This window comes from Saccopteryx bilineata, chromosome 3, assembly GCF_036850765.1.
Source record: "Saccopteryx bilineata isolate mSacBil1 chromosome 3, mSacBil1_pri_phased_curated, whole genome shotgun sequence".
NCBI lineage: Eukaryota > Metazoa > Chordata > Mammalia > Chiroptera > Emballonuridae > Saccopteryx > Saccopteryx bilineata.
In genome coordinates this window covers 215,104,809-215,131,569 of record NC_089492.1, presented here as the reverse complement: position 1 = coordinate 215,131,569, position 26,761 = coordinate 215,104,809, and the positions used below count along the sequence as shown (strand labels likewise).

The 26,761-nt window shown below is 38.1% G+C and overlaps 1 protein-coding gene across 1 annotated transcript; it reads right to left on the bottom strand.

Moving 5' to 3' along the window:
* Positions 1-1,755: 1,755 nt before the first annotated feature.
* CTBS (chitobiase) lies at positions 1,756-26,452 on the bottom strand. The gene is made up of 7 exons (XM_066268785.1): positions 26,236-26,452; positions 22,210-22,348; positions 21,504-21,712; positions 15,494-15,665; positions 11,926-12,023; positions 11,419-11,580; positions 1,756-4,939 (listed from the first exon to the last, which is right to left on the bottom strand). Exons 1-7 carry the CDS (start codon positions 26,428-26,430, stop codon positions 4,748-4,750), a joined length of 1,167 nt encoding a protein of 388 aa, XP_066124882.1. The 5' UTR covers positions 26,431-26,452; the 3' UTR covers positions 1,756-4,747.
* Between the last annotated feature and the right edge of the window lie 309 nt (positions 26,453-26,761).

Here is a 26,761-nt window from a genome sequence, read left to right as displayed (position 1 = left end):
ATTCTTTCTGGTTGTTTTCATTTATATATTTATATGAATGCCCTCAATTCACCTCTTTATCAGAAATAGCTTTATGGCAGAGTAATGACCTCCTTCTAGAATTAGCACTGTCCAAGAGATCTTTCTGTGATGATGGACATGTTTCATACCTGCATTGTCCTACATAGTAGCCATGAGGATATTGAGCACTTGAAATGTAGCTTGGTGGGTGACTAAAGAATTGAATTTTAAGTTTTATTTAATTTGAGTTAATTTAAATTTTAAAAGCTACATTAAGCAAATGGCTACTATACTACATAGCACAGTTCTAGATTTTTTTTCACTACCAGCAATCTCCAGGCTAATCCTTGGCTCAGCCTTGAGAAGCTTAAAACTTAAAATTTAGAGAATGAAAGGTGTAAAGGGCAGATTTAAACAAAATATGAACAGTTAGCATTCTTATACAGTATGTACTCAAAAGAGTAATTTGTTCAATGAATGAAAGCTGTGTATTCAAAAAATGGAGAGAAAGCCAATGTGGAAACTTATATACTTAACGATAGTTGGGTGGGTAAAATAAAATAATAGAAATACTTCCAGAGCCTTCAACCATAATCTCACTGTTCTTTTCTTTTGGAAAGTATGCATATTAGATTTTATTATGTTTGTATATTTTAACCCTATAAATATCATTTATGAATGGTTTTAAGCCACATTAGAATTACTAGTATAAAAAATAAACAAAAAAAACTAATAGGAAAAGAAGAACCAAGTTTTTCACTTCCATAATAAATTTTTAATTACTAATTTCTAAATAATTACCTCAAACTTACCTACAAGATTCAGAACTAAGGGGCAGAAAACCTAGCTGAGTCTGTTGCAAAGTTAGCATAAGCAGTGCTTCTCAGACTTTAACATGAGATATCCTGGGTCTGACTTGGTAACCCTGGAGTGAACCTGAGTCTTCATTCCTAAACTCCCAGGTGGTGGGAATGCTTCGGTCCACAGACAATACATGGAATAGTAAAGGGTGTGGCACCAGATGGTTTGAATTTGAATCCTGGCTGTGCCACTTACTAGTTTTATTCCTGGAGGGAGTTACTTAACTTCTAGTCATCTCAGTTTGCTCAGCTGTAAAATAGGGATAATAAGATCTGCCTCAGTAAAAAATTTGATACAATCAGAGGTTAGATAATCCACTTAGAAGAGTGTTTACCACAGAATAACAATACTATATTACTTAAGTACCTGCTCAGTTTCTCAGAGCTGGGATTTAAGGTTTTTGTAATTATAAGGAGGGGATGTTTCTGTACTTTTTTATTTATTTTTATTTTTTACTATTTCTCTTCACTTGAGAACAGATTTTGAAGCTTCAGCAAAAGATAAATTTTTTTTCACTTTAGTTTTTTAGAAGTTTAATTTTATTATGACTATATATAAATACATAAAATTATTTGATAGCTTATCTAGCAGTAAACAAGCATGCTTATTCAACAGGACTTTTGACCTATATATTTAACATAATAATCCAGTGGAAGTGAAGGCATTAAAAGGAAATAAAAGAAGACAGTTAAAAGTTACAAAAAAACCCACCTTTATTTAGATGAAAATTATGTAAATTGTGTGTGTGTGTGTGTGTGTGTGTGTGTGTGTGTGTGTGTGTATTTTTCCGAAGCTGGAAACAGGGAGGCAGTCAGCCAGACTCCTACATGCGCCCGACCGGGATCCACCTGGCATGCCCACCAGGGGGCGATGCTCTGCCCATCTGGGGCATCGCTCTGCCGCAATCAGAGCCAGTCTAGCACCTGAGGCAGAGGCCACAGAGCCATCCTCAGCACCCGGGCAAACTTTGCTCCAATGGAGCCTTGGCTGCGGGAGGGGAAGAGAGAGACAGAGAGGAAGGAGAGAAGGAGGGGATGGGCGCTTCTCCTGTGTGCCCTGGCCAGGAATCGAACCCGCAACTTCTGCACGCCAGGCCGATGCTCTACCACTGAGCAAACCAGCCAGGGCCAAAATTATGTAATTTTAGATGAGTAAAATGGAGTTCATTTTTGAAAGAATTCATTTCACAGATGAGAAAACATGCAATTTCAGATTTGTGTACACTGAAAGCTGAACTGACACAATAAAATTAATACATTACAGCCTCAATTAGGTATGTTAATACGACTTTTATTTGTCAAAAGTATTGAATATTATTGGTATTTGATTAACTTTGTTCTCCTTGCCAATATTTTGTGTAAATCATGAGGTTTATTTTATTTTTTTACCAAATCCTTTGGTATTACAAAGTGAAGGTATTACAAAGGATATCAGGAAATATTTGATGAAAAAAGTAAAATGGTGTCTATTTGGTTATTTTTGATGATTTCAAACCTGTTGCATATTATTTGACAGTACTATATTTTACAATTTTTATTAGTATTATTATTTAAATTATTTTCCATTGATTTGAAAGAGAGAGAGAAGGGAAGAGAGACAGTGAGAGAGAGAGAAAAGCCTCAACTTGTTTCACTTAATTGTTCCATTTAGTTGTGTACTCATTGATTGCTTCTTGTAAGTGCCCTGACCCGGGTTTGAACCCGTGACCCTTGGCACACCCGGTCAATGCTTTATCCACTAACCCATCCAGGAGGGTATAATCTTTATTTTTAAACAGTCTTAAAATTTAAAAGCTAACATAATTATAAAATATAAATTAAAATCATATAGTTTAGTAAATATGAATATATTTATATGTAAGTAAACACTGTTTAATTCATTCCTCGTAGTACTTTAATTAAAAGCAGCCTGGAAATACAAAAGAATTAGGGATATTGAACTTGCATTCAGAGTTATGACAGAGCTTAGTATCTAAGAATTTAAATTTTTTATTAATTTATTTTAGAAACATAAAGACATTAGAAATTCAGCAAATTACATGGAAAATGGTGGGTCTTATTCTGCCATAATAATTGTAAAAATAGGAAATGGAATATTCTCATAACAGATGACTGAATCATTTATTTCAATTTAGAGGGGAAAAATGTGCAAGAAACTTAAGATTTATGTAAGTCCAGAGTACAAGGATGCAGACCTTTAATCTAAGTATTTATAAGAACAAATATAAGTGAAACAGTATTCTTAATTGCCTTGAGAGAAAGAACAGAGACCTCTGTACATTTAGAAAGATTCTTTGCACAAAAGATCTTTTAGAAAGAGAAGCTACTTGAGAAAACTTTGTCTTTAATAATTAAAAGGAAAATGCAGATAGACAAAGAAAAATTTAATCTTGAAAAGAAAACTGGCCAAGAAATAAAGTATAGATGTCCATAAATGAAGAAATTTTAATAATTTGAAAGGTAAATAACAATGGATAGAATATCCATTATATCAGCTCTAACCACATTTTTTTTTTTTGTATTTTTCTGAAGCTAGAAACGGGGAGAGACAGACGGACTCCCGCATGTGCCCGACCAGGATCCACCCGGCACGCCCACCAGGGGGCGATGCTCTGCCCCTCCGGGACGTCGCTCTGTTGCGACCAGAGCCACTCTAGCGCCTGGGGCAGAGGCCAAGGAGCCATCCCTAGCGCCCGGGCCTTCTTTGCTCCAATGGAGCTCGGCTGCGGGAGGGGAAGACAGACAGAGAGGAAGGAGAGGGGGAGGGATGGAGAAGCAGATGGGTGCTTCTCCTGTGTGCCCTGGCCGGGAATCGAACCCGGGACCCCTGCACACCAGGCCGACGCTCTACCACTGAGCCAACCGGCCAGGGTCAGCTCTAACCACATTTTAAAAATTTAGTTGGAAAATAATAGTTAGGTCTAATATACTAATTAAAATATTACTAAGTTATATTCTTGTATTTTGTGAATATTTTGATCCTTTATATAACCTTCCCCCCGAAAGGTTGTTTATTTCATATGCCTCAGAGAACATGAGTCTTATATGGAGTCAGGGAGCAGAAAGATTATTTCCAGCAGTTTGATGGACCTAAACAGAAGAATGAATTGCAGGTTTTAGGTTTAGAAAAAGAAGCACAGAGTAATCTATTCTAAGCAAACATTTCCACTTCATATTATACATATTTAAATATTAGCATTTATTTGTAAGTATATATGTTAATATTATGGGGAAATTTAACATAATAAAATTCTGAAAGCAGTTGTCCCTAATTATAGTATTAAATCATCTTATAGAGGAAATTTTTTTTTTTTTGAGCTAGAGAGAGAGACAAGAAAGAAGGGTGAAAAGCATCAACTCTTAGTTGCGTTCACTTTAGTTGTGCATTGATTGCTGACTGGGGCTGAGCCACTGTCCCCTCGCTCAAGCCAGCGACCTTGGGCTTTTTATGCCGGAGACCTTTGGGCTCAAGCTGGCGAGCTCTGGGATTGTGTGGGCTATTCCCCAGCTCAAGCCAGTGACCTTGTGCTGACAAGCTGGTGCTCAGAGCCAGCAACCTCAGGGTTTCAAACCTGCGACCTAGACATTCTGGTCAATGCTTAATCCACTGCGCCACCACCAGTCAGGCTTGTGGAGGAATATTTAATATAGTAAATTGACTTGTTTCTTACCTTTATGTTTCTGAATACTGATAATATCAATATATACATATCTTTCAAATTCAAACAATCAAAGCATCTCTATATTCTTTATCTGTTTTTGATCATACTAATAAGATATATAGTCACATAACAAAAATGTATTAATTTTTTTCTCTTCAAGAAACTAGAGCTATTTATACAGATCCTTTTCTACATTTTAAGTTTGACAAAAGATGCTCGTGTCTGTCACAGCTTTGGTTGTAAGGCTTTCCACATGTCTTCAGTTTGCTGTCTGGCTACGGCATCTCCAGAGTAGTCAAGGCAGTTTGCATTCCACATGCCAATGCCCCGCAAGCCATGGGTGGGGATATAGGCTGCCTTTAAAGAGACGCTCTTTGGGTTATCATACCACACTTGATGGAAATGGCCAGAAGAATCCTATATGAATAAGTGAAAACGGAAATGTTAAGTATTCAGCACAATAAGAAGGAAAACATTTAAATTCAAAGATTCAAAAGGATACAATGAAATAATAAAAATTTAAAGGGCATAACACCTTCTAGCTCTATGATTTCATGGTTCTTATGTGATAATTTTCTAGAAATCATTGCTTGTGGCATTTTTACAACAGCAGAGATTACAAAAATTAGCCTCCTAATATCTTCTATTTAAGGTCCTTCTAATGTCCTCAGATTCCTTTTTTACTCTGATCTGGTGATTATCAGCCAAGATGTATATCTGAGCCACTGTAGAGCTTTTAAAAGTATCGTTTCCTGGGACCCATATCACATGAAACCTACTTACTCAAAACTTTCTAGGGCTAGCGCTCTGATATGTATTTGTTTTGTGTTTTATATTCAATTACATAATTGTGTTGAAATATGCAACCAAGGGTAAGGAGGACCACTGTTGTGGTTCTCTGATACCAGCTTATACACTTTTTTGGTATTCCCTATAGTTGCTAGAAATGGGCCCAGTTAGGAGCTTAATAAGTACTTTTGTTTATGATGAATTAGTCAAATCAATAGGTAATGGCAGAAGATGAGGAAAGGAACTCCTTTTCTAGACCTTACAGAATTGATCTAGGGGCCTGTCAGGTCTGGACTCCATGGGTACCTTATGCACACAGCTGATGAATAACCATAAACTAGAGAATGGTCATATGCTCACCTCCCACCCTGTAAAGTCCTTCTCTCTAGTAACACCTGCCGCTATCTATCAATAGTACTAACAGTCTCTCTTAGGAGGTATGTCAACTATTAGATAGGGATAAAGGAAAGAGGAGAGGAGTAGATCTAGGCAAAAGGATAGAGAAAGGGGAAAGATAGGATGGGCCTGGAGATTATTATGCTGAGTGAAATAAGCCAGTCAGAGAAAGACAAGTACCGTATGATTTCTCTTACATGTGAAATCTAATGAACAAAATGAACTAACAAGCAAAATAGAAACAGACTCACAGATACATACAACAGAATGACAGCTGTTGGGATGGGTGGCTTGAACAAAAAAGAAAAAAGAAAAGAAAAACCTCATGGACATGGACACCAGTGTGGTGACTGCTGGGGGGAGGTGATGGGGGAATGTGGTGGATGAAGATGTGACTTGTGGTGATAAATACACAATACAGTGTACAGATGATGTGTTGTAGAATTGTACACCTGAAACCTGTATAATTTTATTAACCAATATCACCCCTATAAATTCAATAAAAAGGAAAAAAATAACTTGGTTAAAAATAAAAAGGTTAAAAATAATTTACTGATTTTTATGCTTGTATTACAAACTATAGAAATGATCCCTGAAAGTATAGTCTTTATGCTTGTATTACATACATACAAGCATATCTTATATAAATATTGATCGACTTACGACCTATGCAACTTATGACCATTCGACTTTATGACCACAATCGCTGGCCATGACTGCTCCGCGTCTGGCAGTGCAAGCGTTGCCCAACTGGGCATATGACAGTGCAGACCAGCTTCCAGCAGCAATACCAGCTCCGTGTGCACCATTTCAACCCAGACTCAGCACAGCAATTTGTGTTTTGTGTCTTGGATATTTTTCATCAAACCCCTCACAAGATGTCTACCAAGAGGAAATTGTCTTTACAAGTATGTATTAAACCAGTTGTACTGGTAGTGCAGTGTTTTACTTAAACCTGATGAATGTAAAAATAAAAAACAAAATGGTGTAGAAATAATACAAATGGCATAAAATGAACAAAGAAAATTATGATATATAACAATAATGAAAGAAAATTATAATAAAATATGACTTAAAGATTTTTATAACATCATTTCACAGTACTGTACATATAGCCTACTCAACTTACGACCAAATCGTGTTACGACTGGTCAGAACCAATCGTGGTCATAAGTTGAGCACTAATTATACTACCTCATATTCTGTTCTTTCAAATATTTAGAACTAGTAAAAATCATGCATGCTCTAGTAACAATTGTAATTCATCATTAAAAGGTAACTTGAAGAATTTGCACCTAGATCTAGAAATATTTATTTTGGAGATTTAGGAGCAAACCTAAATACATACACCTTTCTCTTAAATCATACCAAAAACTTCATTTTGGTTGCTACAAATTTTACAGAGAAAAAAAAAAAGAGGAACAGCCTGACCAGATGGTGGTGCAGCAGAGAGAGCATCAGCCTGGGACATAGAGGACCCAGGTTCGAAACTCTGAGGTCTCCAACTTGAGTATGGGCTCACCAACTTGAGGGCGGGGTCATTGGTTTGAGTGTGGGATCATAGACATGACCCCATGGTTGCTGGCTTGAGCCCAAAGGTTGTTGGTTTGAAGCCCAAGGTCACTGGCTTGAGCAAGGGGTCTGCTGTAGCCCCTGGTCAAGGCACATATGAGAAAGCAATCAATGAACAGCTAAGGTATCACAACAAAGAATTGATGCTTGTCATCTTTCTCCCTTCCTGTCTGTCTCTGTCTGTCCCTCTCTCTGTCTCTCTTGCTAAAAAAAAAGAAAAAAGAAAAATAAAAAAAAAAGAGGAACAAAAAAGGTATATTAGATTGTTGTCTAAAGTGCCATTGAATGAATAGCCTTCAAGGTCATTAAAATGTTTCCTGAATTTTAAGTCCTTTAAAGAACGTGTCTTCTTATTCATTTAGGCAAAAATAAGTCAGGGATTCAAAAACACTACTTCACAGTGTCAACTACTATTCTATATTCTATATTTCTAAATTATGTATAATTGGTTATATATAGTCTTTACAAAGCTGATATCCATGAAACACTCTTTCCCCTACACTTTTCTACGAGTGCTGGGAAACAAGGTTCTATGTTAAACAATTACACAGCTTACGTACTGCAGCACTTCTCAAAGAGGGACATACAGTATGCATTGTTTTCCAAATATATTTGGCCATGGTGTGTTTGTGTAATATTAACAGTACCCAGAACAGAGTTCTATAAGTACTATATGGCAAAGGCAAGGTTATAGTATGCCCTAATTTAATGACCAGTTATGTACACCAGACTCTAAAGTTTAGAAAACTCTACAGTAAAGCTTTCTATATAATTGATATAAAAGCATGTATAGATGTAAATTCATTATAATTTATTAAATATGTATGTTTGCAGTCATTTTTACACTTGATCCTAGTCAAAAGGCTGAGAAACAATTATGGTCACTTTTTATAAGAGTATCAGAATATTAGTTAAAAATAGATATTCTCACTGGAATTAACTTACATCATATAACTTCAGAGCACTTTTTATAGTAACATAATTCAAAGTCAATTCAAAGATAGTCTGTTCTTAGATTTGATTTGTGAGGTGTAAAACCTTTTTATTATGCTAAAGGTAAATTATGAAAAATATAACTTTTTTTAAATTGTATTTTTCTGAAGTGAGAAGCAGGGTGGCAGAGAGAGACTTCCGCATGCGCACAACCAGGATCCACCCAGCATGCCCACCAGGGGGCGATGCTCTGCCCACCTGGGGCGTTGCTTCGTTACAACTGGAGTCATTCTAGCACCTGAGGCAGAGGCCATGGAGCCATCCTCAGTGCCTGGTCCAACTTTGCTCCAATGGAGCCTTGGCTGCAGGAGGGGAAGAGAGAGAGAGAGAGAAAGAGAGAGAGAAAGAGAGAGAAAGTAGAGGAGGAGAGGTGGAGAAGCAAACAGGTGTTTCTCCTCTGTGCCCTGGCCGGGAATCAAACCCGGCACTTCCACATACTGGGCCGACACTCTACCGCTGAACTAGCCATCCAGGGCTTGAAAAATATCACTTTTCTTTGCTTCTGTGGTATGGCATCTCCGGTTTATCAAACACTACCTGACAAAACTGCTGCTAACACTGGGGAACAAAATTTTTGTTGCATCCACAAAAACACTTGTTCTTACCTGTATCGAGTGTGCTGATCTCAAATCTGACATTAGTTTTTCTCTGTAAGCTACAGGTTTTTTTGCAATTCAAGATTTTAGGTTTTCATCTTATTGTAAAATTTTCAACATTTAGTTTAACATAATGAAGTAGAATGTCTTCTTGGGCATCATCTTTGTGAAAATATAATAATTTATATAATGCAGTAAATACACTAATACACTAAAAGATATGACTGCATTAGAATTTGTCTACAATTTCAAAATAGAACATATTAAAACACTTATTTTAATCATAAAATTTGCACAAAACTTATTTAAATTCTATTCAGGCAAAAATTTGTGTCTGTAGCTCTTGTGTTTGTGTACTTGTTGAGGACAATCTCGTTTGATGCTCCAGCATCTCATTTGATGCTCTGCTCACCACTAACAGCTCCAAGATTTTCAGGAAACTTATCAAGGTGACTGTTCAGGAAGTGAATCTTAAAGCTCATGTTACATCCAATGTCACAGAAATCCAACAGCATCCTTTGAACCAGAAGTTCATAGTTTTCTTCTTTTTTGTTGCCAAGGAAGTTCTTTGTAACTGCCACAAGAGACTGCCATGCTGCTTTCTCCTCTTTATTCATCTTCCTGGCAAATTCTTCATCACGTATGAGGGTTCGAAGTTGAGGTCCATCAAATACACCTGCTTTTATCTTCTTGAAAGACAAGGCAGGAAAAGCAGAAATAATATGTTGAAAGCATTCACTTTCTCTATTCAAAGCCTGAACAAACTGCTTCATTAAGCCAAGTTTGATGTGAAATGGGGAAAAAATGATCCTGTCTCGATTAACTACAGGTTCATTCACAATATTTTGCATCCCTACTTCCAGAGCTTCACATTTCGGCCACTCCTTCCGTGTCCAGTGTTTCTCCCGAGCTCAGCTGTCCCACAAACACAGAAAGCAAGGATATTTTGTGAAACCTCTCTGTTGTCCTAGCAGCAAATTTACCATTTTAAGATCCACACAAATGATCCAGTTATGCTCTTCATACTTCAGAAAGTCAAGGGCAATTTTTATGTCATTCTTACTAAGTCATTCAATTCAGGTTGGCTAAACTGCTGAGGGGTTAATGACTGCTTGGCATCAGAAGCAGGCTTCAGATTCTACAACCATTTCCTCATGCATCTTACCAAAATACACTTGATCACCATGTTTACTTTCTTCGTCCTTAGAAGAAGTAATACCATTGAAAACTGGAACCAGGAATGTCTCAGTATGTGGGATACGTCGTATTGCTGAAGGAATATTAGGACATGCGATCATATGCCGTTTTTTCTTGCCTTTGTATGGATCAGACAGAAATAACAGTCACTGCTGTGGTCCTTAGGTTCACGCCAAACCTTAGGAATACCAAAAGGCATTCCTTTGCGTTTTCCTTTTGTCCAGTCACAAAGCATTTCTTCACAATTATGACACACAATATGAGGAGCCCAATTCTTGTCTTGATCACCAAGGAGAACTTGAAAATAGGCAATATATGCACGTGTCACAAATGATGAAATATTGTGCCTTTCACATTGAAGTGTATAACAGCCACATATATAACAGAAGGTGTCAGGACTATTCTTACATTTACGCCTACTCAAAGAAGCCATGATTCAATCTTAAAACAAAATAAGAGGGTGTTTTTATAGATAATAATTTTTACATTTAAAAACAACTGCAATTATGTAAAAGTTATGTTTGTAAAACATTAATTGCCTTGTGGGTTATGTTCAATCCAAGAGTTGTTGCTCTTTAACTCCAATTTAAAAACCAATGCATGCCATTAACTGTAACAAAAAGAAACTAAAATTGCATAAAAACTAGAGCATGCACCAAAAAATGGACTTCGGATTTGGAATGAGCGATGCAGAAATATATAGAAACAGTTCTAAAACCTCATGCAACAGAAAAATGAAAAAAAAATTGTTCCCCAGTGTAATCATTCACTCTATCTCTTCAAGTCTTCATAATATTTTTCAGTCTCTAATTTTGATATTGCTTTTCATTTGTCTAATATCACTGAATTGTGACTGAATTGTGAAATAAATTGAAATGATGTCATCTTCTATTGTAAAGTCCTTGATGGCACAGCTCTTGTTCTCAGCCTCTTTCCTTCCTGCATCCTGCATGAGAGCCTCATCAGAGACTCTAGCTACTCTGATATGGAGCCTTTCAGAGCTACCAACTTGTTTTGGCCCAAGTTAGTTAGAAGCCACAGTCATCATATGTATTGGTCAAATATGAAGAAAATCCTGTTCACGATATGCATGTTTTTATCACACCACCTATACAATGACAAGTGGCCCATGCAGAGCACTTCTACAATGTTCTAATTTGAATTGCTCACCAGGGAAGTAACATTCCTGATTACACAGATTCAAAGACAAGTCTACTAATATAAACAGCAGTCTGGATGTAATACTCTAAAAGAAAACTGATAGAAATTCTCCATATCAAATATGTAATTTTAAAAATATGCAATTATGAAAACTAATGGAAATAAATGTTCATAACTTGTAAAAAGTCTTACTTTATAGTTATAATATGGAGACTTCTGATATTCATCCCACAGGATTCCAGAAATAGAAATGTTTACTTGCTTCATAATTACTTTATAGGGCACCTGACGTCCTGCAGCATCACTACAAGGAGCTCCCCGGAAAGGGACTTTTGCAATATTACAAACATGGTCCTGGAAATGCAAAAATGTCCTTGTTATAGATGATCAACTAAGAACAAAACCCCAAAAATACTAAAAACCATTTATTAGAAAAATATACACTATAAATATCCTGACTCTACAGTATGAAAATTAAATTTCACTACTAAGAATCTCGAACATTTAGAGACTTTCATGGGATTGGATAATTAAAAATAAATTCTTTTTTAGTCTTAAACTATACTTCAGAAATTCTCAAATTTTCATATTTGATATATAGAATAATTTATGAATTCTAAATAGAGTACATATATGAAAATAAGGTGTAAAAATACAAAAGAAAGAAAAGAAATTACATAACAAATTAGCTGTTCTTACCTTTGACAGAGTCAGGCAAGTATAATCATAACCATACCAGGGAAGACCCATTACAAGTTTCTTAGGGTTAATGCCCATCTCGATATAGTCATCATATGCTAATCAAATAGAGACAGAAAAAGCATATTGTTTTTTTCTCATATCTCTATTAATATGTTCATCCAAGCTATGCAGCCATTCAGAACCTAAGTTTGTAAAAACAGGTACATTTATGCTAAATACTAATACAGTGTTTCATTGATATTCTGAAAGTCATCCCTTAAGAACTATGAATTCTAAATCACTTTCTGAACTCTTTTAAGTAATAAAAACATCAAATTAAGACCAAATTGAGCCTGACCAGGTGGTGGTGCAGTGGATAGAGCGTCGAACTGGGATGCAGAAGACCCAGGTTTGAGATCCCGAGGTCACCAGCTTCAGCGCGGGCTCATCTGGTTTGAGCAAAGCTCACCAGCTTGAGCCCAAGGTCACTGGCTTGAGCAAGGGGTTACTCAGTCTGCTGTAGCCCCATGGTCAAGGCACATATGAGAAAGCAATCAATGAATAACTAAGGAACCGTAACAAAGAATTGATGTATCCCATCTCTCTCCCTTCCTGTCTGTCCCTATCGGTCCCTCTCTCTGACTCTCTGTCTCTGCCACACACTCACACACACACACACACACACACACACAAAAGTTGCAAAAAAATTTACAAAATTCAGCCCTGGCCAGTTGGTTAAGTGGATAGAGCATTGGCATGGCATGCAAATGTCCTGGGTTTGATCTTGGTCAGGACACACATGAGAAGCAACCATCTGCTTCTCTTCCCCTCGTGCAGTGGCTTGGTTGGTTTGAGCATCAGCCCCAGACAGGAGCTGCCAGGTGGATCCCAGTCGAAGCCCATGTGGGAGTCTGTCTCTTTATCTCCCCTCCTCTCACTTAAAAAAAAAATTACAAAATTCTAGGAAGAATGACACACTTCAGGAAAGAATGCTAATTGTGTCTATTAACTGGTAAGATGTATATTTGATATTCTAGATTCTAAAGTTTTAATAAAGTTTTATATGTGTTAAACTTCTTGTCTAGGATGGTCTCAGAATTTCTTTCTTTTTTTTAAAATTTTATTATTATTATTTTTTATTTTTTTCCAGAGACAGAGAGAGTCAGAGAGAAGGATAGACAGGGACAGACAGACAGAATGGAGAGAGATGAGAAGCATCAATCATTAGTTTTTCGTTGCAACACCTTAGTTGTTCATTGATTGCTTTCTCATATGTGCCTTGACCATAGGCCTTCAGCAGACTGAGTAACCCCTTGCTTGAGCCAGCGACCTTAGGTCCAAGCTGGTGAGCTTTTGCTCAAACCAGATGAGCCCACGCTCAAGCTGGCGACCTCAGGGTCTTGAACCTGGATCTTCTGCATCCTAGTCCGACGCTCTATCCACTGTGCCACGGCCTGGTCAGGCTCAGAATTTCTTATAGAAAGCACAGTGTTCCATATTTTACAAATATCCTAAAAGTATGAATTACAACTGGGGATGAGAAATGTCTCCCTCTTACTGTGTATTAATCTGTAGTTATAGAAGCAAAGAGAAAAATAAGCAAATTACTAGTACTATCAATCCCTTTCTGTCCAATGCTGCAAAATAAGTTTTCCCACCAAGAGAAGTTCCAACACCATGTAGAATGGTAAGTAAACTGGTATTTTTCAGAGCCTTTATATTTATTGTGTACCATTAAATATCTGAGAGAGGAGTGGGGTATGCATCATTCCCCAAACATATTTGCTAATGAACCTTTTCTTGATAGAACACAATTGTTATCTCTTTCATGAAACACAGTTTGGGAACACTAGATTAAACAAATACTTTTTAATTGTAATAATTAAATTTTTTGTCATGTATTTTTTAATCATTTGTCTTTCTTAAATTTTTAGACTTAGAAATAAATTCAAATGTGGTTAAGCTTATCTATATTTCCCTTTATGTTTTGTCTCTTTGGCAATTTATTAACTTATAACTCAAAACACAATTTTTGAGCATAGATTCTGGGCCTAGTCTTGGGATATGCTGAAAGAGATCATTTTCATTCCCAGATGGCACAAAGAATTGTTTTTCTTATTGTTTTATGGTTTCACTTTTGTATTTTATTCTTCAAAATACATTAAATTTTTGTGTTTTTTGTGTTATATCATGAGATAAGAACTTAATTTATTTTCAAGCAGTTAACTATTGAGCCTAACAGCCTTTTCTCACTTCCATCTTAATCCTATACCAAATAATTACCCATATTTGTCATATTTCTAATAATATATGTTTGTGATCAGATTATTCTATATAAACAACTAGGACATAATAAAATGGGGCCAGGTTCTAAGGTTTTTCCTCATATGAAAAAGAAAAGATTTTTTATTTATGAACCAATCAACAAATCAATGCCAACTATCTCAGAAAACTTCACTTGAGTCCATAAGATAGCAAGCAACCTTGTATTCAGTTGGCTGATGGGATACAAACCAATCAAAACTTTGGAAAAGATAAGGCAAAGGCAACATCATATGAATGACAGATCAGAAGTGCTCTTAATTCTAATCCTGTATAGGCATAACCTCTTTATTTCACTTTAAAGATGTTATTTGTCTTACAAATTGAGGACTCTCCACATACAAAATGATTATGACTTGCTTTATTGCTGTTATCTAGAACCAAACCTACAGTATCTCCTAGGTATGTGTGTAATTTGTAATACAGTATTTGTACTAATACTAAATGCCAAATGAGATAAAGCCAATTCTATCAATCATGTATAGAAAGTACTCACATCATAACCATCTTTGCTATTAAATTATTTTACATTGGTTATTTCAACAAAAATATCTTGTCAAATTCAAGATAAGCAAATATCTCCTTCATGTAATTTTGAGAGAAGTGTGTTGACTAGAAGTTAAAACATATGCTTGTAGGTCCTAGCTGGTTCGCTCAGTGGTATCGGCCCAGTGTGAGGACATCCCAGATTTTATCTCTGGTCAGGGCACACATGAGAAGTGATCACCTGCCTCTCTCCCCATCCCCTCTCCCTTCTCTCTCTCTTCCCCTCCTGTAGCCAGTGGCTTGGCTGGTTCAACTGTTAGCCCTGGGCACTGAGGATAACTCAGCTGGTTTGAGCACTGGCCCCAGATGGGGGTTGCTGGGTGGGTCCCAGTTGGGGTGCATGTGGGAGTCTGTCTCTCTGTCTCTATCTTCCCTCCTCTCACTTAAAAACAACAACAACAAAACCATGTGCTTGTGTTTCAGCTATATATTACTTATAACTGTACAATCAAGATAACCTAACACCTTCATCCCATCTCTAATAGACAGGTAATAAATATCATACTTATCTCATAAGATTTTTAGAAGAATTAAGTGAAAACCAAACCTTTAAAACTTTTTGTAAACTTTAAAGCCCTCCAAATTAAGTTTTTCATGTTTCAAGAAAGCTTTACAAATGGAAAAGGTATACAAATTACCAAGAAATACTAAAATATGTATTAGTGTTTGAAGTTATGGACTTACTATTATTAATAAATGATTGGTTGGTGTATCTTACCAGTTAATGTCTGATTATAGGGAGCATTGGCTGCTGCAATACATTCTGACCAGACCTGACTTTGTTCATCATAAGACATCACAAAGAGGAAGTCACAAGCATCTGCAATGCCAGTATAATTATAGCACCTTCTGTCTATGCACTTTGGAGACCACGCTACATCAAAGGTTACCTGTGGAGAAATGCATACCATTGTATGTAACATGATAAAATTCACATAGCACACCAGATGTTTTGTTGATTACATATTCTCTTGCCTCATACTACCCAAGAACATAGAACTGTTTTCATATATGAATGTAGGGTGTGACACATGTAGAATTAGAATGCTTCTAAGAAATGTATTTTTTTGCCTACATGGAGTAACACAGACATGTTATTTAGACAATGTGTTGGAGATATATATTTGGATAATGACCATATATTTGGACCCAGACATATTTGGACATATACAATGACCAGGAGTGGAGAACTGTGTAGAAGGGGTGTTTTTTTGTTTTTTTAAAAATTATTTTTATTTATTTATTCATTTTAGAGAAGAGAGACAGAGAAAGAGTGAGAGAGAGATAGAAAGAGAAGGGGGGAGGAGCAGGAAGCATCAACTCCCATATGTGCCTTGACCGGGCAAGCCCAGGGTTTTGAACCGGCAACCTCAGCATTTCAGGTCGATGCTTGATCCACTGCACGAAGGGCATTTTAGACTTAAATGTCTTCAGGAATTAGACTGGAACCTCAACAGACTGAAAGATACAGATGTAATGACAATAGGGTGTGATGGGGCCTCTAAGCACCTAGAAAATAAAAGCAGCACCCTAAAATAGTTCAAATACAAAATTTTTTTCCCTTTTTTTTATGTCATCAAGGAACTTGTTTTTTTTTTCTTTTTAAGATTCCTCCCCCCCTCTATTTATTGACTTGAGAGAGAGAGAAGGAGATTGCAGTTGCTTCACTTTAGTTGTTCATTGATTGCTTCTCATGTTTGCTTTTCTTATGATTGCTTTTTGAACTGGCAACCTTAGCATTCCATGTCAGTGCTCTATCCACTGCATTACCACAGGTCAAGCCAAACACAAAAGCTTTTTTTTTTTTAATTGTGCAGGCTAAGGTGGTCATATGTCAGCACAAGCTCACTGGCCTGTGTTGGAAGTTTGAGCCCCTGATTTACAATTACATTAGTATGGTAGGTTCATTCCAACATTACAATTAAAGAATAGTGGTGTTTTATATAGCTACAGATATAACCAACTCGAAATGTTAAATAAATCACTTGATTGTTCTAATTTTATGGAAATATTTCAATAAAACTTCAGTGATAAATTATCTTTCATTTTGAATGATGAGTCAGTCTTCCACAATGGATATCTTTGCCTTAACCAAATATTAATTAGCATTATTTTATATCTGTGCAAATATTCTAAAATTCTATTAAAAGTTTTTTTTGAGAGAGAGAGAGAGAGAGAGAGACAGGAAGGGAGAGAGATGAGAAGCATCAACTTGTAGTTGCAGCACTTGACTTGTTCATTGACTGTTTCTCATACATACATGCTTTTACTTGGGGATTCCAGCTGAACCAGTGACCCCTTGCTTAAGCAAGTGACCTTGGGCTCAAGCCAATAAGCCTGTGCTCAAGCTGGTGACTTTGGGGTTTTGAATATGGGACCTCAGCATCGCATGTTGATGCTCTATCCACTGCACCACCACTGGTCAGGCAAAAATTATTTTCTTAATTAGGCTCTCAGTAAACCGATTGATAAATTATTGCAAACAATTGAAATACTTTAGTTAAAATTTTTACACTTTGGACAATTTATTCTACTATTATTCTTTTAAAGACTTTCTCAAAGTTCTCACAAATTCTCTGAACATTAGCACTAAAGGAAACTTTACTTTACAAAAAAAAGTTTCTTATAGGTTGTAAACTGAAATTTTTACTTATTGGACCCTGTTTTTATCACTGCTTCCTATTATAAAATGGGAGCTATACTATTATAAAGGAGAAACTAAATGATTACCTCCAAGCAGTTAAATTTCAAACCATTTTTTAAGTCTTTACCTCTCTCCTAAGTATTAAGAATGTTTTTACCGGCCCTGGCAGGTTAGCTCCGTGGTAGAGCGTTAGCCTGGCATACAGGAGTCCCGGGTTGATTCCTGGCCAGGGCACACAGGAGATGAGCCCATCTCCTTCTCCACCCCTCCCCCTCTCCTTCCTCTCTGTCTCTCTCTTCCCCTCCCACAGCCAAGGCTCCATTGGAGCAAAGTTTGCTCGGGCGCTGAGGATGGCTCTGTGGCCTCTGCCTCAGGCTCTAGAATGGCTCTGATTGCCGCAGAGCGACGCCCCAGATGGGCAGAGCATCGCCCCCTGGTGGGCGTGCTGGGTGGATCCCGGTAGGGCGCATGCGGGAGTCTGTCTGCCTCCCTGTTTCCAACTTCAGAAAAATACAAAAAAATAAAATTAAAAAAAAAAAAAAAGAATGTTTTTACCCATATTTCATGTCATGGTTAATCTCATATTTTTGAGAAGGCAATGTAAATATTTTAAATTAATCAAAAGACTTTGGTTCTAGTTTTGGCTCTGTTATAACTAGGTCTGTTTAACTTAAAACATCTAAGTCTGTGTTCCTACCTATAAAAATGAGGGTGTAGAAAGAACTCTACAAGAGCATTTCTAGCTCTTTAATTCTCTGACCACAATTCTGTAATCTTTAATTATCACCTTTTCCCCAAAACACAGTTCTTTTTTTATACTCTATTTCAGTCCTTTTTTGTCCTGTTCACCAGGTTAAGAACCTTTTCTGATTCCTCTTTCCTACACCCCATCACTAATCTCACATCTTCCTTTGGGGCCTTCTCATAATTGTCTGGCTACTTCCTTTCCATTAATTAACTAATTCGATAAATATTTATTGAATTCTTGCTGAGTGTTAGGGTTATGCCATCATCCTAATCCAAACTCATTATTGTATTATTGGGTTAGTCTTTACTGGTCTTTCTGTCTCCTCTAGACTATTTTACATACAGCTATAGAATATTCTTCTCCAAACACTTTCTACACATATAATCTTACTTACAGAATAAAATGCATACTCTTCACTCTGATATTCTTGATCTTCTACAATTGGCCTATCTTGGCAACTGTGCCTCCCACTAATTTACATAAAATCACTTGATATAGAAACCCAAATTGTTCTACTTGTCGCTCGAACATGGAAATAGATATTACTGCTGCAAAGTTTGCTCAACTTTCTCCTCCTTGCCCTCTCACTAATACTTAATGAGCACTAGCAAATAGGTTATGTTTTTCATACATCAGTTCTAATCAGTTAATAACAGCAATGTAAAGAATGAGGGAAAAGTTTTAAGAACTATATAAGGAGAGGAATTGGCGGCCTACATAACAGATATTTGCTATTCTCGATCTAAATTATATTTCTCTGGCCCTGACCAGATAGGCATTTATCGGTATAAATTTCCTTCTTAGAATTACTTTTGTTGCATCCCATAAATTATATCATTTTGTGTTTCTTTTTTCAGTTGTCTCAAGATATTTTTATTTCAATTTTTATTTCTTCTTTGACAAATTGGTTTTTCAGTAGCAAACTCTTTCATTTGTACATATTGTGAGAAATCAGTGTAACTCATTTCTAGTTTATACCATTGTGGTCAGAAAAAGTGCATGACAAAATTTCAGTTTTCTAAACATTATTAAGATGTGTTTTGTGGCTTAACATATGCTCTTTCCTGAACAATGTCCCATATGCACTTGAGAAGATGAATATTCTGCTGTTGATGGAATGTTCTATGTCTGTTAGGTCACTTTGCTCTATCTAACACAATGGTTTTCAGCCAGTGTGCCACAAGAATTTTAAAACTTGCAATACCTGACTATCTAGTTAGGGGTAATGACTTCTTTTCCTTTAGACTGTCAAATAAAAAAAATAACAGCCAACACAACAGTAGCCATCCAGTATGAATGCCTTGTCTTGATCCATAAAAATATAGATCATATAACAGAGTTGCATCTTAATGGCCACATCACATAATAAGGTTGTGTCTGATTGGTTAATTCTTGGTAGCAAAAATCCTTATATACAAATAGAGACACCTGATTTTTTTTAAAAGTCACTTTGGAGCAAAAAAGGTAGGTAATAACTATTTTTTTTATAAGTCAATCCAAATTATACCTATTTTTTTGGTCAGATTGGCAAAAAATATATTTTTTGGTGTGATACAAATTTTAGTAATCAGTTTATATGGGCCATGAGATGAAAAAGGTTGAAATACTCTAACAATTAATTTCCTTATTGAAGTCTATCTATTATCGGTCTGGATAATCTATGCACTGCTGAAAGTAGAATAGAGAAGTCCCCTTCTATTGTATTGCTGTCTATTGCTTCCTTCAGATATGTTAGCATTTTCTTGGTATATCTGGGTGATCTAATGTTGCATACATAAATATTTATAACATATATTGTCCTACTTAATGTATCTCATAAGTTCCTTAAGCTACCTTCAGTATTCTTCACTCTTTTTTTCTTTTTACTGCTCTGATTAGACGAGTTTCACTGCCTTTAAGTTTATTGATCCTTTCTTCTGCTTGATTCAGATTTTTGTTAAAGACCCGCATTGAATTTTTCAGTTCATTATTGTTATTCCTCATTTCAATGATTTCTCTTTAGTACTGTTGTTTGGGGTCTGGGAAGAACTGCAGTTACTACCTAGGTGTGTGCTAATTAGAAGTCAGACCTTTAGGCAGCAACTTGTATGCAGTCAGACCCTTCCAGGAAAAGACTAGGAGATGGGATTTTTTTCTCTGTTCTTTCTGAGCTGAGCCCTGAGCGAATGCCCATTGCAAGTGCTCAAGTGCCTTGGGAACCTCTTTGCTAATGTCCTGTGAGTATAAGCCCTGTTAGCTTACAGAGCTAGGTGTTTGCGGGCCCATCCCTCACTTGAGAGCCTTAAAAATTGGGGCACAAAATGTACATTCCAAACCATTCACTTGTCAGAAAGGAGCTGGAATTGGTGGTTCCCCTCCTATTATATGGTGCTGTGTCAGGAGTGGGGTTTATGACAAGAGTGTGTCTCAGCCTTTCCTGCCCATTTTGATATGGTTATTTTCTCAGCTGCCAGATGTGTAGGCACTCAGCTAGATTCTGGATTTCTCCCCAGAAAAACTGTTCCATTTGTAGCTGTATATTCTGTGTGTCCCTGTGAGGAGGAAATTCAGGAGTTTCCTATGTCTGCATTGGTGCAGAATCTCTTGGCCTAGTAGTTCTTAATCATAATTACCTATGAAACTTTTCTGGGCACTTAAAGCATGTGAATCTAATTTTGGGGAGTGGGTTCAAGGGTGAGTATGTGTTTGTATGTACCTTTTCTGATTACTTATTTTCTCGGTAGACGGCGGGGTTTGAGAATCACCAATCTGAGGCCACATTATCCTTCGTTACCCATACATTGCCTGGCATGATGCCTTGTGCTATGATCTTCTGCTCTAATCATATTCGTTTTGGTAATGGGGAAACACATAGCCTTTGTCATAGCTCTGACTCATTCTGTGGAGTTAGTCCTTTGTGCCTTAGTGGGATTCAGGTACTTTACAAGTTATTCAGAGGCTATAGAGCAGGTAAGGCACTTTTCCAGAGTACCTCTACTCTAAGGTAAGAGCTGTCTTTGCCCTGCACTGGTGAAAGCAAGGCTTGAACAACGTAGCCCTTTCTGATTCTTGCTGATCTCTTTGCCTATCTAATATTCTAGCCCTGCTGTGAGGCTAGAAGGTGGGACAATCCATGTTGTAGCTTGATATCCACAGAAAACAGATTCAGCACCTTAAAATTCTGTAAAACTTCTTTAGTAAAACCTCCAAAGTTACAGAAATATTTTCTAGGATATAAGTGCTAAACTTTTTTCTACTCAATTACTATAAAACTGAGATTCTATTAGTTACACCTTCATGAATATACATTGATAAGGACATTTATGTGTTTTCAAAAAATATTAAAGGAATTTTTACCTGTGACCCCTCAATTTCACGATGGAAAGAATCTGTAGTTTCTTTGACTAAAGCAGTTAATGCATCATATTCAGGTGATGAAGAATTTACTTCTTGCTCTATGTCTAAATTAATTCCATCCATATATTGTGTTTTGGCCAAATTAACTTGTTGAGCTATCCAGGATGCTCTGAAATTAGGATCAATGATATCCTTTAATGATATATCTCCTGTGAAAGAAATACACATCTTTTGTGCACATATGCTTTTCACAGTTTAAGGACATTTACTTCACAAACCCATTCTAAAGAGATCAAAACGTCCTTTAAACATCTCATTATTTTGGAATTCTAAGCTCCCGATTTAAGTCTTCCAAATGAAGAAATAATATACCAAAATAATACGTCATTACTCATCCATCTCCAAAATAACTGTTATGAGTAAAATCATCCTTAAAGTAGAAAGAAAAATCATGAACTATGACTAGCTAAAGGTCATCATGCTAATTAGGAGTCACGTTTTGCTCAAAATGACACAGTGGTTTATTTAATTCTTTAATAATATTTGTATTTGTGAAATTAATTAAATAGTACTTAAGATTGAGTTTAGATGCTAACAATATAGCAGATGAACATGAAAAGGGAGTTTTTTGGCAAGACAGAATACCAAATGATAACAAGTAAACTTACCAATTGTCTGGACACATCTGGTAAAAACTGTCACTCACCTTTTAGCACTACTCTGGCTCCTTTTGAATGAGCATAGCACATAAGTTCTGAGTCATATTTTCCAAAAAGTGCCACAGTTGTAATCTGTGACCAGTCATAAGATTTCCAAGTTTTGCCACCAACATCAAACACAAAGACCTATGGACAACACAGATAAGCAGCATCACTTAAACTAAAAAGAATATCATTCCGAACCCCCAAATGACAGTAAACACTGAACACATGCCAGGCGCTGGGGCACTGAGAGAACAAGACTGAATAAGACATAGGGTAGTTAGGCCCTGGCCGGTTAGCTCAGTGGTAGAGTGTCAACCTGGCGTGCAGGGGTCCCGGGTTCGATTCCCGGCTAGGGCACACAGGAGAGGCGCCCATCTGCTTCTCCGCCCGTCCCCCTCTCCTTCCTCTCTGTCTCTCTCTTCCCCTCCCGCAGCGAGACTCCATTGGAGCAAAGATGGCCCGGGCGCTAGGGATGGCTCCTTGGCCTCTGCCCCAGGCGCTGGAGTGGCTCTGGCCCCAATGAAGCGATGCCCCAGAGGGGCAGAGCATTGCCCCCTGGTGGGTGGAGCGTCGCCCCCTGGTGGGTGTGCCGGGTGGATGCTGGTTGGGCGCATGCGGGAGTCTGTCTGACTGTCTCTCCCCGTTTCCAGCTTCAGAAAAATAAAAAAAATTTTTAGCTGATGTGTATGCGGTAGACTTAGCCACATGTCTGTAAAAAAGAAAAGAAAAGAAAAAAAAAAGACATAGGGTAGTGTCCCAGTATAATTCGTGGCAGGGGAAATTAGCCTGCCTGGAAGGTAGGGAAGGGCACTAGAAAGAGATAGAGCAAAGTGCCGAGGCCTGGAGGCAGAGAGGATGGTGGTTGTGTGACTAAATATTGAAGATGAGCTGGTGTCACCCCAGTAAATTCAGTCATAAAGGAAAAAAATTACCGAGGATGGCTCTTGCCTAGAATTTGGATTGTGACAGCAGGGAAGAGAACTAGAGAATGGTGGGCAGGATTAAATCATAAAAGGCCTTGAAAGCTCTCTTGAGAAATTAGTATTTTATCCTGAAGAGAATTCACATGTTTGCATTTTAGGTCTGCATTTATGTATGCATTTTAGAAAAATCCCTTCAGCTGAAGTGGAAATGGATTCAAAAGAGGCTAAAACTGGAGGCAGAATATCTAATAGGGAAGCTGTTAGAAGAACCCAGGCAAGAGATGATGGTGACCTCAACTAATGTTGTGGAGCAGCAGACATAGGTGAGATTAATGAACAGTTCTGAAAGATCCTGAAGAGGAAGAATTAACAGGACTTTGCAACTGCTTGAATGAGGAAGGCAAGAGAAAAAGAGGAGGTTGGTGACCCTGAAGTTTCTGGCTGCTACAGGTAGAGCCATAGATACTGTATTCTATAAATGCTTTTTGGTGAACCTGACTCCTTAAAATAGTACTCAAGTTAAATTATAAAGCAGATGATGTTATGTTTTCCCATTATTTTTATCCCACAGATAATTCTAGAAGGACAGAAGGCTTACTAATCATTATTATTTTATCCCAAATAAGGTATTGATTAATTGATCCAGCAAATACTTATTGAATTCCATCCAATAAAGTATAGGGAGAGCGTATAGCTAAGCCTCAGTGACAAAGCAGTTGAAAAAGAGAGAACAGGCAGGTCCATTATTTAAGTATAGTAGTGTTAAGGGCTGCATGGTAATGCAGGGGGCCATGACAGCATAAAGGGGACCTGCTTCCCTAGTTGGGAAGGAAAACTTTCCTGAGGACTATACTTTTTTCAGAAAGGACTGAAATCTGGGGAATGATCTGGACAGAATGGAGGAGACATACCTATGGATAAAAAAAAGCATTCTCAGAAAGGGAACCAAAAAAAGCTTAAAGATCTCAATACATCAAGAGAATTCTGAATTTATGGAACCAAAAAAACATCAATGTGGAGGCCCTGGCCGGTTGGCTCAGTGGTAGAGCATTGGCCTGGCATGTGGATGTTTCAGGTTCTATTTCCATTCAGGGCACACAGGAGAAGCAAGCAGTTGCTTCTCCACCTGTCCCCCTCCCCTTCTCTCTCTCTTACTCTCTTCTCCTCTCACAGCTATGGCTCGATTGGTTCAAGCAAGTTGGCCCCAGGCACTGAGGATGGTTCCCTGGCTTCCATAGCAGGTGCTAAAAATAGCTTGGTTGCAGAGCAATGCCCTAGCAGACGATTGCCCCAAAGAAGGCTTGCCAGGTGGACCCTGGTTGGGGCACATGTGGAAGTCTGTCTCTCTGCCTCCCCTCCTCTTACTTAAAAAAGAAAAAAGAAAGTCAGTGTGGCTAGAACACAAAATCTTGCAAGTACATGGAATCAGATAAAACTAGTAAGGTAGGTGGTGGCAAGATTAAGTAAAGCTTTGTAGACCGAGGAGGATTTTGTATTTGTCTAGAGAACAATGGGAAGCCATTAGAGTATTTTAAGCAGGGGTGGAGCATAAGATTTGCATTAAGAAGTAAGAGAGAGAATGCAATCACTTGTCCACTGTGAGTAGAAAAATGGGGACGGTTGGTGGGAGAACTAGCTATAAAAGTTTAACTGGACATTTCTAAATTTTCCAACCTCTGGGTTTTTGTTTTGTTTCGTTTTATGTTTCAGAATTAATTGTGCATAACCCATTTTTATGCTAATCAATTGCCCACTGAAATAATAAAAAGTTTAAAGATGTGAAATTGTACACCTCATTGTTTTTAGACTCATATTTCCATCACAAATCTTATCCTCTATTTTAATTCTGATCATTAAAATTGAATTTAAAAATATTGCGACGGCCTGACCTGTGGTGGCACAGTGGATAAAGCGTCGACCTGGAAATGCTGAGGTCGCTGGTTCAAAACCCTGGGCTTGCCTAGTCAAGGCACATATGGGAGTTGATGCTTCCAGCTCCTCCCCCCCCTTCTGTCTCTCTCTCTTTCCTCTCTCTCTCTCCTCTCTAAAATGAATAAATTAAAAAAAATTAAAAATACTGCGAAATTCTAAAAAATAGTATGAACCATTTAAAAATATAAGGGGAAAAAAGCCATGTAGTCTAATCTTGGGGTTTGAAAAATATAGAAAAAGTCAGTAAAGAAAAAGACCATTTACCATGAATATACAAATGAACACAATTTTGCTTGTTTGCATAATTGGTTCTTAGTGCTAGAGTAAGTCTTTGAGATGTTAAGTTTCCAACATTAGGCAGGTTCTCTATTATAAACACTTTCACCACTTTTATTTTTTTCTCCTAAACAGTGTGTACATATTTTTTTAAAAATTGGCATTGAAATGCAACAGCCTCAAACTTAATCTGCTAGAATAAGAACTGGCAATTGTCGCTATATTGCAAAATAATGCTCTTTGGACTAAGCCTTTATTCCTCTCTGAAGTCCAATTCCTTCCGCAGTTATCAAACTCGAAGAAGTCCGGTAGGTTTTGCCCCCAAAACAGTTTGATTAAAGTTGTCAAAGGTCTTACAAAAAAATCGTTAGGTGAGTAGAAGGAAGAATTACTGAAAGACCTATTTTTATTCTCCTTTGTGGTGGTTTTTGAGGTGCCTAAAGAAAAGGGCTGGTGGGTATAGAAAAGCAGAGGAAAACAAAACTTTCTCTCCTCCAACGCATTGTTGGAGTGCCAAAATTCTTTCAAACTGAATCTTCATTCTCTTGAAAACCAGTGGATCTTGCTACGTAGGGAATATCGCATTGTCCTAGCTCCCGGCTTGTAAACCTAGAGTGCGCTGCAGAGAGTCAAGTAATGAAAGGGGATTGTGCTGGGTTTGAATACTTGCCTGCCAGTTACAGGCAGGCACTTGCTGTGGAACGTGGGAGGAGTTACTCAACCTCTCTGAGCCCGAGTTTCCTCATCTACAAGATGTGGGAAATCCCTAACAGGTCCTGGGCGAGTGGTCAGATTGGTTTCAGCTCCCACACCACCTCTTTTTAGGGCTCGGTTCTACTAACTTCCTTTCGGGGTTCCTCCCGGCCAGACTCGGAGGGGCAGGCGAGAGGCGCTTACCTCGAAGTTGGGGCGGCTGCGGATGGGTTGGCAGAGCGCTGGATCCTGGCACGGGCAGTTGGCCCCAGCCCCGAGTGGCAGCACCAGCAGCAATGGCAGCACCAGCAGCAGTGGCAGCAGCAGCGGAGCGATCCCAGGGGCGCTGCTCCACAGACGGGCTAGGAAGAACGGAAGCCTGAGCGACGGCCTGGACATGCTGGTGGTTCCAGTGGGCTCCTCCCGCCAGGCCGGGAGGGGCGGGGCCTGCCGCTATACAGGTTGGGCGGGGTGGGCGGTGCTCCCAGGCCGGGAGGGCGGGGCCTGCCGCTATACAGGTTGGGCGGGGTGGGCGGTGCTCCCAGGCCGGGAGGGCGGGGCCTGCCATTTTACAGGTTGGGTGGAGTGGGCGGTGCTCCCGGTAGGGAGGGGCGGGGCTGGGCACTAGACGCAGCCGGGAGCCAGCGGGCTGGATGAAGTAGAGACCTCTGTGAGAGATGAATGACTACAGTAAGCCAGTGTGTCTCCTGTCACTGCTGACTAGTTGACT

Bases quoted from the DNA above. Each gene is read 5' to 3' on its own strand.
- CTBS (XM_066268785.1), bottom strand. From the start codon at position 26,430: ATGTCCAGGCCGTCGCTCAGGCTTCCGTTCTTCCTAGCCCGTCTGTGG. The intron at 22,349-26,235 runs GTAAGCGCCTCT...TGTTGTCCATAG, and splicing joins GCAGCCGCCCCAACTTCGAG to GTCTTTGTGTTTGATGTTGG. The intron at 11,581-11,925 runs GTAAGAACAGCT...TTGCATTTCCAG, and splicing joins CTTGCCTGACTCTGTCAAAG to GACCATGTTTGTAATATTGC.